General features: G+C 37.2%; 1 protein-coding gene across 1 annotated transcript; it reads left to right on the top strand.

The window, feature by feature from the left end:
- The first annotated feature begins 766 nt into the window (after window positions 1–766).
- Window positions 767–5583, top strand: LOC144448850 (stAR-related lipid transfer protein 5-like). The gene is made up of 6 exons (XM_078139158.1): window positions 767–856; window positions 1917–1969; window positions 2962–3088; window positions 3837–3957; window positions 4535–4631; window positions 5442–5583. Exons 1-6 carry the CDS (start codon window positions 767–769, stop codon window positions 5581–5583), a joined length of 630 nt encoding a protein of 209 aa, XP_077995284.1.
- Window positions 5584–16922: the final 11339 nt, after the last annotated feature.

A 16922-nucleotide genomic window follows, 5' to 3' on the forward strand; every position in this document is an offset into this window, starting at 1 on the left:
TCTGACTCTGCCATAATGGCTGCTGTTCTCGTTAAATGACCTCACCGTAAAAGAGCAAAGTTCATCGTCCTTTTCATATTGATAGAGAGACTGTAGTTTATAAACTATAAATATAGTTAAATTGAAAATATAGCAAGTAACAATGTACATTATTGAATAGCAATATTTTTCTAGATTATAACCTCAGAATTCTGGATGATTGTATATACGTATCCATGCCTGTACTGTACGTACGAGTATAGTCCTGCCATTTTACCATACACACGTATATGTTAAGGGAACAGGCTTATGGTGTTCGGCGAAACGAAACAAAACAAGGCAAGGCAAATGTGATTTACAGTAGTAGGGTATTTATACTTACTTTAATAGGCTTCCAATTCCGATCTCCCCAATGTTTGTCTTTGGTAAATTGTGATAATTAGTTTGTAACATATGATGTATTGTTTGGAAAGGCTATTATAGTGAGATGTATGACAAACTAAAAAGCTCAAATTGATTAAGACAATATAGCCAAACAGTATAACAGTGTATTGAGGGTACAGTATAACAGTGTATTAAAGACAATTTTCAAATACTCCATGACTTTCATTTATTTGCATGGTTTCCCAACCATATGCCTACATGATATATCTGTGATCATTTGACTCAGTTCATTAATACATCATCTTGTATGACCCCATACATTAATATGTCATATATTAAATTGTCTTGATTTGGTCGTCCATCGCGAGTCTATCAGTTTGACCGCGTGGTGTACAATCTGACCATGAACTTCAAAGTTATTGCTGACGACACTGTGACGAAACTGCTCCACTACGAGGGTAGTGTCAACGATTGGAAACACTACAAAACAAAGGTAAAGGTCTCAACGTCGGTACATCAGTGCGGATATAGGTGTGTCTGTCAAGAATGCTAGCAAATTTATAACAATGTTGTTGTAACCTATAACGTCGCTTAGTATTACATTTCCCGACCACATATGTAAGCTAGTAATTTACACACAGATCCCTGTATGTATGACTAGTATTTCGTCTGTTGTGTATTGTTCTATTTGTTTTTGTCTACATGCTTGATCAGTACAGTGTGATCATGGTAACCTTTATACTAGGGGAAATATTAGGTTTGTTGTGTACCATTGTCGATGCATTGTTTGTTTTACAGTAGTGTCCGAATAACACTCATATTAAGTACGAATCAAACATCTTTACTGATACGGTTATCCGTCATTATGTTACCCTAATTTGCCCCAATTCCAGATAGCTTCTCGTCACGTATGTTATCAAACTTTTAACTGGTTGCGATTAATTGTACAATTAATGTATAACCAGTTAGGAATAAAAAATTATATTATAAGTAAATACTTGTTTTAAAATTATAATTAGTTTTCATGACTATTTAATTTACTATCAGTTCACGAGTTCAATCATAATGTCAATCAAAAATGGCCAAAATGGTTGACCAGCTGACTTCGATCGCTGATGACGTTTTACGTATATTTACGTGTTGTGTGTAGGATGGTGAGTCAATTAACTGATAATAATGTCTTCCGATAAATGCATTGTGTAAGTGTTTGTCGGGGGGGGGGGGGTGTATGTGTATGTGAGTATGTGAGTGTGTGTGTGTGTGAGTGTACATATTGTGGGTGGGGGTGGTGCATGTAGAGGATTGGGAGTCAATTAGCTGATAATGTCTTCCGATAAATGCATTGTGTAATCTGTACATTACAATGAAAATCACAAAACCTGAAGCAAAACATCATCTGGCCAATAGAGATATTTGTCGAGCAAGAGGATACAATGTAGCAATGTTGATAAGATTACGATGTTTTGTTTCAGTTTTCGTAATTGTTATTGCATAAGATTTCCTTATACTTATTAAAATAAACTTTTAATGTTCATGTATGTTTTTATTTCTAGAATGGGGTGAAGATGTCATACAGGAAGTCCCTTGAAATGTATGATGGCTACATGTGAGTTGTTTTAAACCTGCATTAGCTGTAACTGGGACGTACATTTTATTCATCAAATAACCAATGACATATTCACTAAAAAATGGAAATTACTAAAAAGAAAATATATTGTGTCTGGTTTTCAATGTCACCATGTTAAAACTGTAGTTGTATCATTTTCGATCAGACAACCACAATATATTCATTGAAAATTGTTTTAAAAAACAGAAACAAGTTGAAATCGTGATCATAATTGTGGGGTGCTGAATTTAAGGTGCGGACCAAAATATCAATTTTATTTGATTTATCGTGTATACATCTACAACAAATATGTATACCACAGTTGATACAATAAGTAAATTTTACACCTAACAAACATTATCCAACCCACTAACCCCCCCCCCCCCCCCATCGTGCCAGTTGCAGCTAGTGCAGGAAACACAGCCCAATGAAGGTGAAACAGAGTTTTAATTTGGTGTTCTTTATGATCGCGCAAAATTTACGTGATATGGAATCATGCAATGGTCGACAAAAATCAAAGGTTTATGGACATACCTTTATTTCCTAGAGTGGTGTCCCCTTTAAGTATTTATCTGAGGTATTTGTGAAAACATCAACATATTACTTTCGGTAAATTTCATGCACGCTAGTTTGTGTTTGTTGTTACGCTTTGATTATTTATCTGCATACATGCATACTTAGCCGTCTGTCTGTCTGTCTGCCTGCCTGTTTGTCTGTCTGCCTTCTTCGGTGCGTGTCTGTCTGTCTGCCTTCAGTGTCTGTCTGTCTGTCTGTAGGTACGTACGTACGTACGTACGTGTGTGTGTGTGTGTGGGTAGGTAGGTAGGAAGGGTGACAGGTGGGTAGACCGGCAGGCAGGCAGGCCGCTAGGTAGGTAGGTATCTATGTATATATGTAGAGTGGTTCACATTGCCACTTCTAAAGTTTGTGAAGTTTATGATTTACAGATACGACGAATAGTACTTTTTGACAGATCTTGCTACTTATTGCAGATACAAATGTGAGTACATCTTAGATGCATCATTGGAACGAGTTTCAGATTTTAGTTTGGATAGAACTAAACAGCTACAATGGAATACTGGTGTCAATCAATTAGATTTAATCGAAACAGTCGATGAGGTAAGATAATAATGTACCAATTGATTGGTTGGTTGATTGATTGATTGATTGATTGATGGATGGGTGGACTGATTGATTAATTGATTTAGTATATTAAATGACCGAAAGTGATATATATATATATATATATATATATATATATATATATATATATATATATATATATATATATATATATATATATATATATATATATATATATATATATATATATATATATATATATATAATGATAAAATATTTCTGGAACTTAAATTTTATTTTAGTGGAGGCAGAGATTATAAACTTTTTTTCGGCCCTCAAGGGAAGATAATTACATAAATTCTCGACTAAAATATACATTCTCATGCAATGTTAATGCCAATGCATGCCTTGTATATGATTATTACAATTATGACTGACGTTACTAGGAGAGGTGATTGTATCTTAGGAGTCTCAACAAGTTATTATACGTATGATAACATGACGTCATCGGATCGTTTATGTTTGGTCTTAATATCATGTTTGAATTCAGTCAATTGCAAGTGATTGTTAAGTATGCCTCAGTAAGTACTGAGAAAACTAACAGTGACTTCTAGATAATTTTATGTAGCAAAAATGATGCCCCAACAATATATAAACATAACTTGAGCCTATTTAAAGAGGGAAATGTACGTTCTAGTATAGAAAACTGCATTTAGGAAACATGATGGTGTCATCATGTGATTTGAAGGTGTTGTACATACACCGAATATACGTTATCTTTCAGCATACTGACATTGTACGGTCGGTGAGTCCTACTTATATGATGGGGATGATATCACCACGTGAGTTTATCGATCTTATCGGAGTTAGAGAACTACCTGACAGCGACAGAGTCATACTATTTTGTAAGTTCTACTATACATCGATTTACAAAGCGGACGATATTTAGGATTAGTTATGTAGTTTCATTGCTTGGTGCATGTTTGACGTCAGTACTGCGTACATGATATCTCTATTCATTTTATTTTGCAATGTGTATCAATTCTGCTTGCCTTGCAATAGTCACGGACACTGTTGTGAAGAAGAAAGAAACAGATAAAAGAATAAGGTAATCTTAAATGATCAGGACATTATGACTACCATGTTATATATATAGAAAAAAATGCATATGGAACTTGTAAGTCAGTCCGTATAAATAGATTTTTAAAAGGTGCTTCGACACACCTCATTGTTAATTGACCATATGAGGGCGATCTAAGGTGAGTTTCAGTGACTTTCATTTCCTTCAGTTAACGAAGAGATAGATATCATAGTCACAATGCCTTCATTATTTGAAATGAAGAACGCTCTACAAATGTGCAGACATCAGATCTGGTCAAGTTTGCTTTGAAATCGACAGAGTTATAATTACCTTCCGATTTTGCTATCTATGAAAAAATAATTCTGATCCGCAAAATACTTATGTTTTCCTTTAAAATCTAGTTGTAAGTGTTGAGCATCCGAAGTGTTCTGCTGTTCCGAAAGGGATGGTTCGAGGGATAGATCATCCATCGGGAAGCTTCCTATCTTCAGTAGAAGGGTGTGTATCTTAATCTGACACGAGTGTAATAGGTATTATTGAAAGTGATAGAGTAACTGACACTGCTGAAAGTACTGTTGATAATAGTGATAGTGATATTGAAGCAACAATTCCATAATATTCTGTAGGACAGGTTTAATACTTGGAGAAGTGGAAGGATTGCAAGTAGTTTTTTGCTTTCAAAAGAAGGCGTTTTTTCCATAGCCCCCTGAAATACTGTGGAAATTTTTAGTCGTCCCCCCCCCCCCTAATTTTTCTTGGGAAAAATTGATGGTACCCTGAAAATCCTCTTCATCCCCGGCAGTAGAATCTGTACACTCCCTTAGGACGAATATCTAGCAACCTCGAATCAAACTGTACATTGTATGTCTGGGAGTATTGTAGACCATGGATTTCAAAATACAGATAGATAGACAGACAGACAGACAGACGGACAAGCAGCGCCGGCAGGGCTCGGGAGGCAGGCACGCACACACACACACTCAATGCTAACAAGGTCTTACCATAGACTCCAGTAATACTGGTCCCATAAAAGACATGCTGCTGGGGTCTTCACCTGTTACAAAACGTGAACGAATAATTGCCATCATATATTTATGATCATTTTTTAAAATTAAAAATCTTTATAATGATGTCCGGAGAGCACATGTTGATATCATCTCGTTTAACATACGGTAATGTGTATTTATTTACGTTAATATCAATATTAATAATACTTATATATTAAATGTGTATATGTGGATTTGTCAAAAATAATAATTATTTGAAAAAAGACAAGTAAATGTGAGATTTGTCTGTTTATTTCCCTAGTGATCATATGAAGACAAAAGTGATATCTTTCATCCAGTTTGATTATAAATTATCATCAAAGACACTGTCCGATCAAACCTCACCCATGGGAATATTTGACTACATCAGAGACTTGAAGCGAGGACTCAAAACGATGAAATGATAAAACATGCATATTAAATGAATTCAATAACTTTGTTTGTAGTTTGTGCATACTGTACGTACAGTGTATGTATGTATGTATGTATGTATGTATGTATGTATGTATGTATGTATGTATGTGTGTATGTATGTATGTATGTATGTATGTATGTGCATTTGTTTGGGAGGGTATTTGTTAAGATTTTTGTGCTTGTATGTATGTATGTATGTATGTATGTATGTATGTATGTATGTATGTATGCATGTATGTATGTGCATTTGTTTGGGAGGGTATTTAAGATTTTTGTGCTTTTATTACTTTTATTACTATTTTTTTCACTTTTGTCCTTTTTTCCTTGCCATACACATAAGTATATCAAATGTCATTACATATGTTTAACATTAATCACCAACTCAGCGTTGATGGTGCGTAGTTTTCATCATGGTTTACATCATATATAAAGGTGTGATGTCACACTTGTGAATGTTCGTTTAGGGAGAGGGGGAGGGGTTTTTGTCCCAAGGGAAAGATGTTCGTTTATTGAGCTTGTGCGACCGTCCCTTATACATTGTCAGTGTACGTACGTACATACACATACATGCATACATACATATATACATACATACACACATACACATACATACATATATACATACATTCATCCATACATACATACATACATAGATACATACATACATATATACATACATACATACATGCATACATACATACATACATACATACATACATACATACACTACCGACAGAAAGTATTGTCGCACCGTGTCGACATCGTAATATACATGGGTAAACATGTTCACTGATGTATAAACACGGAATGAATGCATTATGAATAAAGTTTGACATCTTTAACCCGATTTGTATCATTTTTCTTTTGACAAAATTGTATCATTGATACTATTTGAGCGTCATTTCGAATGCAGGTAACGTTCCATTGTTAAGATATATGAGGTTCCTCTCATTTGCATATCATTTGCATACATTATCGCCTGATATTGTTCATTTAAATACTTGATTGACAGGCTTATTTCAGCGTTTCGGCGCACTTTTCAAAAGACCGGCGCCTAAAATGTACATGTAAAGTATTTATTTTTTTACAGTAAAATTTTATTAACTTATACATACATACATACATACATACATACATACATACATACATACATACATACAAATATATATTCCCAGTGCTTTTACTAGTAGTGAATTATATTATCATACAGCGTTTAAAAACAAAGTGGAATTCTCAGTTATATAGTCTTTTCTATATTGTCTTTGTTCATTTAAAACCCATAACACATATATATCTATTAAGAATACAGTTGTCAGACGAAAGCTTTTTATTTTGAAATTGAATTTCCTCATAACCCGATGGATGTAGCTCATTTCAAAGGGAAGAGGGAACAATAAGTGCAGCTTATTCCCAAAGTAGCTAGTAAAATTGTAAATCAGGCGGTATAAGTTGAATCAAAGTTTATGTGAGGCAAGTGGGGTGGGTATGGGAGTGGTTTTAAAGGACCAAAATAATGCTTTCTGATGTTATTTTAACATGTCAAGGTAGTAATAATACTACATAAAATTTGAATCAAAGGGAGCAGTGTGAGGGTAGATACAGGAGGGTATTCCCCTTTAGCCCCAGAAAATTTGAAATTCAAGGACTAAAACTAAAAGAGTGCGATCTGGTATTATTTTAACATGTCAAGTTGATAACAATACCCTCGCCTGATCACGATTGAAATTTTAATTCAGAATACGAACACTAAAACAATTCTCAAAGTAAAGTTGCATGCCATACCATTTAAAATTAGGAAAAATTATAGCATACTTATATATTCATTTCATGTAACAGAACACCATGTACTAGTATATGTGCAATGAAAAGTTAGCTATATATTACCATCAACATGTATCTAATATTTATAATCAGTATTTACCAGTTATAAATATCTGAAATATCTGTGCAATGAAACCTGTCAGAGATTTTTTCAACTCACCAAGTTCCAATATCATCCCAGTATCTGGTATGCTTTCATTGACTGACATACATGTATAATGTACACCGTGATATTCTAGATCAGTTTATCCTATTTGGTCAGACTTTGCCCTCCCCTGTGGCTTCAGCTGTTTATTTCTGTAACCAGGTTATTCCTTACTACTTTATCAATTAATGATTTAATTGTTTCATGTAACAGAACTCAAAGTACTAGTAACGATTTGATCAACTTGTGTTACAGATTGTTATGGTCTACTGTACTGGCTTCAGAAACTACATGTGTATGCAATATGCACTGAAAAATTGTAACAGAAAAAACAATGTGTTAATAAATAACTTGCATAATCGTGTATATATATGTGTGTTCTGTACTTAAGTGTTAGCAAATATTTTGAGTAGTCCCCCCTTTCACTCCCCAGTTTTTGAGTAACCTCCCCCTTCACTCCCCAGTTTTTGAGTGACCCCCGGTCATAAATAATGACAGCTACCTTACGTCAAAGCGCAGCATCAAGATTTTGTGTATTTTTGAAGAGTAACTGATGGGTTCTCATGCTGTTTAACCCTAAAGGCAAAATTGTAAACAATCAGGCTCCTTCAAGATTTGCTGCCAAAGTAACACGTGATAATTAATTGTGTTTTGGCCCATCGGTACTCTGGTCGTCTTACCACATTTATTGATAATTAATGCCAACAAATGATGACTCAGAGACAAGATGTGCTGTTAAAGAAGGGGGAACGAGCTCCACGTGCAGATGTCGTAGCGAGCAGCCATGTCGTGAAGCCACTCGCCTGTTTGAGTGACATCACTCGGTACCCGAGTGTTGCCAGCCACCAGCGTGTACTGTGAACAGGGCAGAGTGTTGGGCAGTGCAGGGTCTGCGAGTCTCGCACCGCCACGGTCTGTGCCTGCATGCCTGGTCACAGCCAGTGAGCCCCGTGGCGGCAGCCCCCCCAAATTAATTTGGTAAGGTTAGCATGGTGTTGTCTGGCATGCCATTTGCTTTGGTCAGTATGGTATGACAATTGGGATATACATAGTTATTCTATAGTTGTAATCACATAAATAAATAGTGGAAAGATATGACAGTCTGCACAGTTGGGCCTAGTGTCCCAGTCTTAGCCCTTGTTTACTTAGGTCAGGGTTGCATGGCACACCCCAGACAGTCTTAGGCAATGAGGTTGATGACAGTGATCAAGTACCAATGATGCAACGTTAGATAATGTTAATTAACTTGGTGTCAATGGCAGTGATTGTCTAAGTCACGCGGCTAAGCGAAGTCCCGTATGTCACACATTTGATTCCTTGGGTTGCATCAGATGTCCTCTTGCCTCGCGGGTAGTGCGTTGGAAGTCCTGCTATGGGTGTGTTGCGCGGCTAGTAGGCGTGGAACACTTTGTAGGATGGTCGTGGGCGTGTTCACATATATCTGATAGGCGTCGCTTCTCCATCGGCCCAGAGTTTTGATGAGCCAGTCTGATAGTTTAGTGGCAGCGGCAGTGGTGGCTGCCCCACTCCTGAAGCTGTGCGTGGTGTACTTGTGGGCGTGTAATATTCCAGCCCGTGTGAGTAGATCGCATAATAACGTGGACAACGATTGTCGCGTGAGATATCGTCCGTCTCTGAACACGAAAACTGGGCTCTCCCCAGACCCCTTCCCGATGCTAGCGTATTTCTCGTAAGCACAGACAGCACATATGGATGAGTCGGAGGGCGCTATTTGGATGGTGTTACCGCGTCTGAAGGGGTCGGTCTTGGACACCTTTACTACGACGAACAGAATAGTATCAAGCGAGATGTCCGACCACAGTAATGTGTGTCTTTCATCGAAGCGAGTAGGCGTGGGTGAGGTAAATTCCCCTACCCGCAAAAAACCAAAGAATGCGAGCGTGCATGCTGACCACAGCATGATCTTATCATGGAGGTGATAGCCTGGGTGCTCTCGTAGCGTGTTCTTTAACATTCGCATGATTTTGATAGTTATGGGGAGACGTTGTCGTGTCGTGTCGCGTCCCCATGCTGACGTTTAATGCCTTGTAATGTTCGCCGTAGTATCAGGTCGTCTGATATCGCATCCCCGTACCCTTTTTCCAAATATTAACAACTGCTTCATTGTTGCAGTGGAACATTATTCTTAGACGGTGCCATAAATGCCCCCAAATTAAACATGCTATATAGATCAGGAGTAGTTCTTTCCATTGTATAGAGTAGTTAGTGTCATTGACAATGTGTCCGGGCCATGGGGAGGAGAACCAGTGGCTTGCATAGTATCCCCCACACCCTAGGGTGGAAGACGCGTCGGTGGTGAGGTCTATGTCGGGGGCAGAAGTCCAGGAAGACTGAAGCATGGAGGCAGACCCATTCCAGGTTGGGAGGAACTTGCACCACCACGGAACGTCGCTACGAAAGTCAGCTGTGAGTGTTTTGGTGGTCGTGCTGAGGTCGATCATGCGGCGTAGGAATATGCGGCCGACAGGTATGCACTTACAGGCGAAACTGAGGGTACCAATCAGGGAGAGAAGGTCACGCTTCGTTGCTTATGTACGTGTTAGCCAGAGTGGGAGGGTTTGGAGAAGGTCGTGTAGTTTGTCCTGTGGTAGCCTGATGGCCATGCAAACCGAGTCTAGCTCGATGCCCAGGAATGTTATGACAGGTGTCGGCCCTTCGATTTTTTCCTTGGCTTTGGGTACCCCGAGGTCCTTGCATGTTTGGAGCAATGTTGTCATGTTGTATTTGCAAGTTGAGTCATCTGGCGGGCCCACGGTGAGGAAGTCATCGAGATAGTGAAGTAGGTCAGTGGAGGTAGCCCAATGGCGCACGATCCATTCGATGGCGTCTGTGAAGCGATTGAAGAGGTAAGGTGCTGAGCAGAGACCAAAAGGTAGGACCCGATCGAAGTCAGTAGAAGCCTAGGAGGTGCCAATCTTGGTGTCGAACCGGACAGAGGCGAAACGCGTGTTTGATATTGGCTGACTTTCGTAGTGACGTTCAGTGGTGGTGCGAGTTCCTCCCAACCTGGAATGGGTCTGCCTCCATGCTTCAGTCTTCCTGGACTTCTGCCCCCGACATAGACCTCACCACCGACGCATACTCGGGGTACCCACAGTTTGGGTCAAAGGTGATGTGAGTTTTTGCCAAAGTGTTATTATTGGGCTTCATTGAGTCTGGATGAAGGTCGGAAAATTCGATAAACTTACCCGGATTTGCGAGCGAATTAAGCATGGACTGGTCCAGGAATGGCAGGTGGAGGTTAGCTGGTGGAACAGAGGCCGGGAGCGGCGTGGTCGTGGCGAGTATGGTGTCGGTGGACAGTTGGATTGGTGGCTGCCGAGCTATATGAATGTTTGGTATGGGCGCCGCCATGTTGTATCGGATGTTGACATCGGAAGTTTAATGTGCGTCCCCATCAGGTTGCAGTCCCCTGCAGGCTGGCGAACTTCCGGGGTGATCTTTGTTGTTGTCGACGTCCAGATAGGGTCTACTGGGTAGCAAATTCGACTGGAATGTGTGCGGTAGCATGGCAGGATTTGTTCGGATGTGGTCCGGACCCGCCTCAGAGGCGGGAGACAGAGAGAGCGGATCCTGTGGACGGATGGATTGGCTGTTAGCGGTAGACGATGGTGTCATGCCTGGGATGGTATGAAGGCATCCAGTCGGGTCTGGGTGATGCTGTCGCCTGTGGCATTACTCGTTGCCGTGGATGGGTTATCAGCCGATGTCCGACGGTCGGAGGGTTGACTAGTTGAGCTACTAGAGTTGTAGCGTGCAGGAGTCTTGCGGGCTATTTTGGGTCGGCTGCCGGTGTTGTTAGGCATCATGATGTAAAGTAGTAGGATGAGTTAACTGTAGGCTAAAATCAAGTTGTAAAGTGTTTGCCTAGGGTGATGGTGCTTGTGTTCACTGTGCGAACGTTAGCAGGGAAAGGCTGAGTGGAGATGGGAATTAATATATATATTAATGTAATAGGAGAACAGTGTTTCGGATTGCAGCCCGTGTATTTGATTGGAATCATCCCCCTGGCATTAATCGCAATTATATGACTATGCTATAATCCCAACATGATAGACAGCGATCAAACTGCAGACATACTGAAATGAGCCCAAAGGTTAATGACAATAGCCTAATTAATGTTAGATTTTTGGTAGGGATTGTTTGCTTGTGAATGTGCAGACAGTGAAATGTGTAAATTTGGATTGCATACCCTGTCGAAATATAGTGAGCTGGAGAAGGTGACACTGAATCAGCATGTCCGTGCCTTTAGCAACCCAATTGAAACAATGTATCACCCGACATTCTCGCGCTACAGAAGTGAGCCACCAACGTTCATGTTGACATATATATTTATTGAACTTGCACATCATATACATTACACATAATTCTACCACTACAATAAGGAAAGACTGGTTTTTGAAAAATGTTATTGACATTTTTGTTATTTTAGATATTCACAATCGTGACTTTATTGTGCAATGATGCGCATGGGCTAAGTGGTGATAACACTGATAGTGGCCAATCACAGACCTCTAACAGAACACAACTTCACAAGCCAGTGTTGTCGCGAAATTCAAGTACCAGGCATGAGCAGACCAAGTGAGGTAAATATTCTCAAAGATTTTACTGGAAGTGTGCATGATGGAAGTAACATATTACCCACCTCCTAAATTGTTTTCTATTGTCCAACTGTGATTTGCAGTGTTTTATATGGCCCTTTTGATGGGCGGGACTCAATTCTGACATTCTTTACTTTGTACGCTGCTGATGGAGAAGAAGACGTATAAGTTCACAAGATGACAGCGATGCTGGTGGGAGGTAGGGGGCGAGACTGACTCCCTCGGCAGCCTGCACATCATGTAGTAATATAGAATGCCACATACAAATTTAATTTCTACTAGGTAATTAATTTACACACATAATGACCTGTTTAATCTAGAATTAGATTATAAATAATTTCCTAATATCGGAATTAATCAATGGTAATAGTTCACTCAATCAGAAAGATATCCTAGAACTTTTGGTTACTAAACCATTAATATTTTGTATGTCCATGAACAGACAATCATACTTCTAAAGAGCTTTATACATGTAAAGCAATGGATTTTGGTTAGCAATTTACCAGATACACTTTAACTAAAAATGTAACATTTAAAATTAACTATGCAGTGTGCAATATTATACTTCAAGAATAGTGTCTTTTGCAAGAACAAAGAGAATGTTTCAGTCAACAGACGGGGGGGGGGGGGGGGGGGGGGGGGAGAGAGAGCTTGTTTTGTGCGTGAATTGCAGGGGGGGGGGGTCCACTATTAGTACATGGACAAAAAGTCACTGTAAAAACTGATCGCTCCCTAACATGAATCTCACACACTACTTTTGTGCCAGATTTATTTAAATCAGTTGGTGCATGTCAGAGTTATGAGGTTGAACACATTTACGGCTACAACCCAATATAACAGCCCCCACCAGATGATGCCCATTGGGAGCTGAAAAGAGGTTACAGTGACCAGATTACAAGTGTAACACCCATAAATTTGACAAGATTAATGTAGACACAAACAACAACCATTTTTGTTGTAGTTTGTTAGCACATAGTGATAGTCTTAGCTTTCACTTTGTAATGAAGACAGTGGCAACATTTTACCATGTATACTTGAAGTCCGCATTGAATAAAAAATAGTGTGATTTATCCATACACTGTATTGTGTGTGTAATCATATCAATGTCCAATTCATAGATTGACTAGATCAAGTACATGTATATGGACACTGGTATGATACGTCACAACATATACAATATTAGTTTTAGTTGGTTTCTTTCTAAACTTGTCAAAACTAGATCTTGCCAGAGACTAATATCAATTCTGTTTACATTCATGGGCTTCACACACAAACATACACCACCTGACAAGTTATTTACATTTACCTAGATAGTCATATTGCAACCATGTTTTAATACCAAACAGACTCTTAAAATACTCAACTTGTAAATACAATACAATAAAATACAATACAATGATTACATTACCATTTCCATCAGAACTGGCATTGCTAGCACAACCTTGGCTCCCGCACTAAAAACCAGAGATAAAAATAATAATAAAAAACACTGGAAAAGCATTGGCACATAGTAGTGGCTTAACCATTTAATTATGTACATGTAGTGTATGTTGTACACTTTACCAACCTATTGGATATGAAGCTCTACAAAAAATCAACCTACTGAAAATCAACACCTCTGTCTTCCTTATGTCTCAACTAACTACAAAAATGTGAAATACTATAAACCTAGATATTTTTCATCATTAAGATGTTTTGCAATTTTACATTTTTCAACAGGTTCTCAAAGTTTAATTTCCACTAATTGCCAGACTGGTGGTATGTTGTGTCCAAGTACAATATACACTGCAAGTTTAATTTCCACTAATTGCCAGACTGGTGGTATGTTGTGTCCAAGTACAAGTTACACTGCAAGTTAAAATAAATGGTATGTATAGAAAAGATCTAAGAATCCCACAATTTTTAGTACTACAAAATGAAAAGTATTTCTCTATCCTGAATGAAAAGTACAGTCATCCCATAAATGAAAAGTATTTCTCTATCCTAAATGAAAAGTACACCCATCCTCTGATTGTAAATTGCACTCATCCCTAAATGAAAATTACATCCATCCCCTAAATATAAATTACATCCATCCCCTAAATGAAAAGTACACCCATCCCCTAAATATAAATTACATCCATCCCCAAAATGAAAAGTACAGCCATCCCCTAAATGTAAATTACACTCATCCCCTAAATGAAAAGGACATCCATCTCCTAAATGAAAAGTACACCCATCCCCTTAATGAAAAGTGCACCCATCTCCTAAATTAAAAGTACATCCATCTCCTAAATGAAAAGTTCACCCATCCCCTTAATGAAAAGTACACCCATCCCCTTAATGAAAAGTACACCCGTCCCCTCAATGAAAATTGCATCAATCCCCTTAATGTAAAGTACACCCATCCCCTTAATATAAATTCTATCCATCCCATAAAACTATTTCTCTCCCCTAAATGAAAAGTATTTCTCTCCCATAAATGAAAAGAATTTCTCTCTAATAAATTGAAAAGTATTTCTCTCCCCTAAATGAAAAGTATTTCTCTCTCCTAAATGAAAAGTATTTTTCTCCCATAAATGAAAAGTATTTCTCTCCCCTAAATGAAAAGTAATTCTCTCCCCTAAATGAAATGTATACCTCTCCAACAAATGTTAAGTATTTTTCTCCCATAAATGAACAGTATATCTGTCCAATACATGAAAAGAGTTTCTCTCCCATAAATAAAAAGTATTTATCTCCCATGAATGAAAAGTATTTCTCTCTAATAAATTGAAAAGTATTATTTTTCTCCCATAAATGAACAGTATATCTGTCCAATACATGAAAAGAGTTTCTCTCCCATAAATAAAAAGTATTTATCTCCCATGAATGAAAAGTATTTCTCTCCCATAAATGAAAAGTATTTCTCTCTAATAAATTGAAAAGTATTTCTCTCCCGTAAATGAAAAATATTACTCTCCCATAAATGAAAAGTATTTCTCTCCCATAATGAAAAGTACTTATCTCTCATAAATGAAAAGTATTTCTCTCTCATAAATTGAAAAGTATTTCTCTCCCATCAATTGAAAAGTATTTCTCTCTCATAAATGAAAAGTATTTCTCTCCCATAAATGAAAAGTATTTTCTCCAATAAATTGAGAACTATTTCTCTCCCCTAAATGAAAAGTACTTCTCTCCCATAAATGAAAAGTAAGTGTCTCCCATAAATGAAAAGTATTTCTCTCCCATAAATGAAAAGTATTTCTCTCCCATAAATGAAAAGTATTTCTCTCCCATAAATGAAAAGTATTTCTCTCCCATAAATGAAAAGTATTTCTCTCTCGTAAATGAAAAGTATATCTCTCAAATACATGTTAAGTATTTTTCTCCCATAAATGAACAGTATTTCTCTCCAATAAATGAAAAGTATTTCTCTCTAATAAATTAAAAAGTATTTCTCTCTCGTAAAGGAAATGTATTTCTCTCCCCTAAATGAAAAGTATTTCTCTCTCCTAAATGAAAAGTATTTTTCTCCCATAAATGAAAAGTATTTCTCTCCCCTAAATGAAAAGTAATTCTCTCCCCTAAATGAAATGTATACCTCTCCAACAAATGTTAAGTATTTTTCTCCCATAAATGAACAGTATATCTGTCCAATACATGAAAAGAGTTTCTCTCCCATAAATAAAAAGTATTTATCTCCCATGAATGAAAAGTATTTTTCTCCCATAAATGAAAAGTATTTCTCTCTAATAAATTGAAAAGTATTATTTTTCTCCCATAAATGAACAGTATATCTGTCCAATACATGAAAAGAGTTTCTCTCCCATAAATAAAAAGTATTTATCTCCCATGAATGAAAAGTATTTCTCTCCCATAAATGAAAAGTATTTCTCTCTAATAAATTGAAAAGTATTTCTCTCCCGTAAATGAAAAATATTACTCTCCCATAAACGAAAAGTATATCTCTCCCATAAAGGAAATGTATTTCTCTCCCCTAAATGAAAAGTATTTCTCTCCCCTAAATGAAAAGTATTTCTCTCCAATAAATGAGAAGTATTTCTCTCCCCTAAATGAAAAGTATATCTCTCAAATACATGTTAAGTATTTTTCTCCCATAAATGAACAGTATTTCTCTCCCATAAATGAAAAGTATTTCTCTCTAATAAATTAAAAAGTATTTCTCTCTCGTAAAGGAAATGTATTTCTCTCCCCCCTAAATGAAAAGTATTTCTCTCCCATAAATGAAAAGTATTTCTCTCTCCTAAATGAAAAGTATTTTTCTCCCATAAATGAAAAGTATTTCTCTCCCCTAAATGAAACGTAATTCTCTCCCCTAAATGAAATGTATACCTCTCCAACAAATGTTAAGTATTTTTCTCCCATAAATGAACAGTATATCTGTCCAATACATGAAAAGAGTTTCTCTCCCATAAATAAAAAGTATTTATCTCCCATGAATGAAAAGTATTTTTCTCCCATAAATGAAAAGTATTTCTCTCTAATAAATTGAAAAGTATTATTTTTCTCCCATAAATGAACAGTATATCTGTCCAATACATGAAAAGAGTTTCTCTCCCATAAATAAAAAGTATTTATCTCCCATGAATGAAAAGTATTTCTCTGCCATAAATGAAAAGTATTTCTCTCTAATAAATTGAAAAGTATTTCTCTCCCGTAAATGAAAAATATTACTCTCCCATAAATGAAAAGTATTTCTCTCCCATAAAGGAAATGTATTTCTCTCCCCTAAATGAAAAGTATTTCTCTCCCCTAAATG

The sequence above is a fragment of the Glandiceps talaboti genome, chromosome 18, assembly GCF_964340395.1.
Source record: "Glandiceps talaboti chromosome 18, keGlaTala1.1, whole genome shotgun sequence".
Lineage (NCBI taxonomy): Eukaryota > Metazoa > Hemichordata > Enteropneusta > Spengelidae > Glandiceps > Glandiceps talaboti.

Coding starts and splice junctions, on each gene's coding strand:
- LOC144448850 (XM_078139158.1), top strand. CDS start 767: ATGAACTTCAAAGTTATTGCTGACGACACTGTGACGAAACTGCTCCAC. Junction 3,958..4,534: donor CGACAGAGTCATACTATTTT/GTAAGTTCTACT, acceptor TTTAAAATCTAG/TTGTAAGTGTTGAGCATCCG. Junction 4,632..5,441: donor TTCCTATCTTCAGTAGAAGG/GTGTGTATCTTA, acceptor TTATTTCCCTAG/TGATCATATGAAGACAAAAG.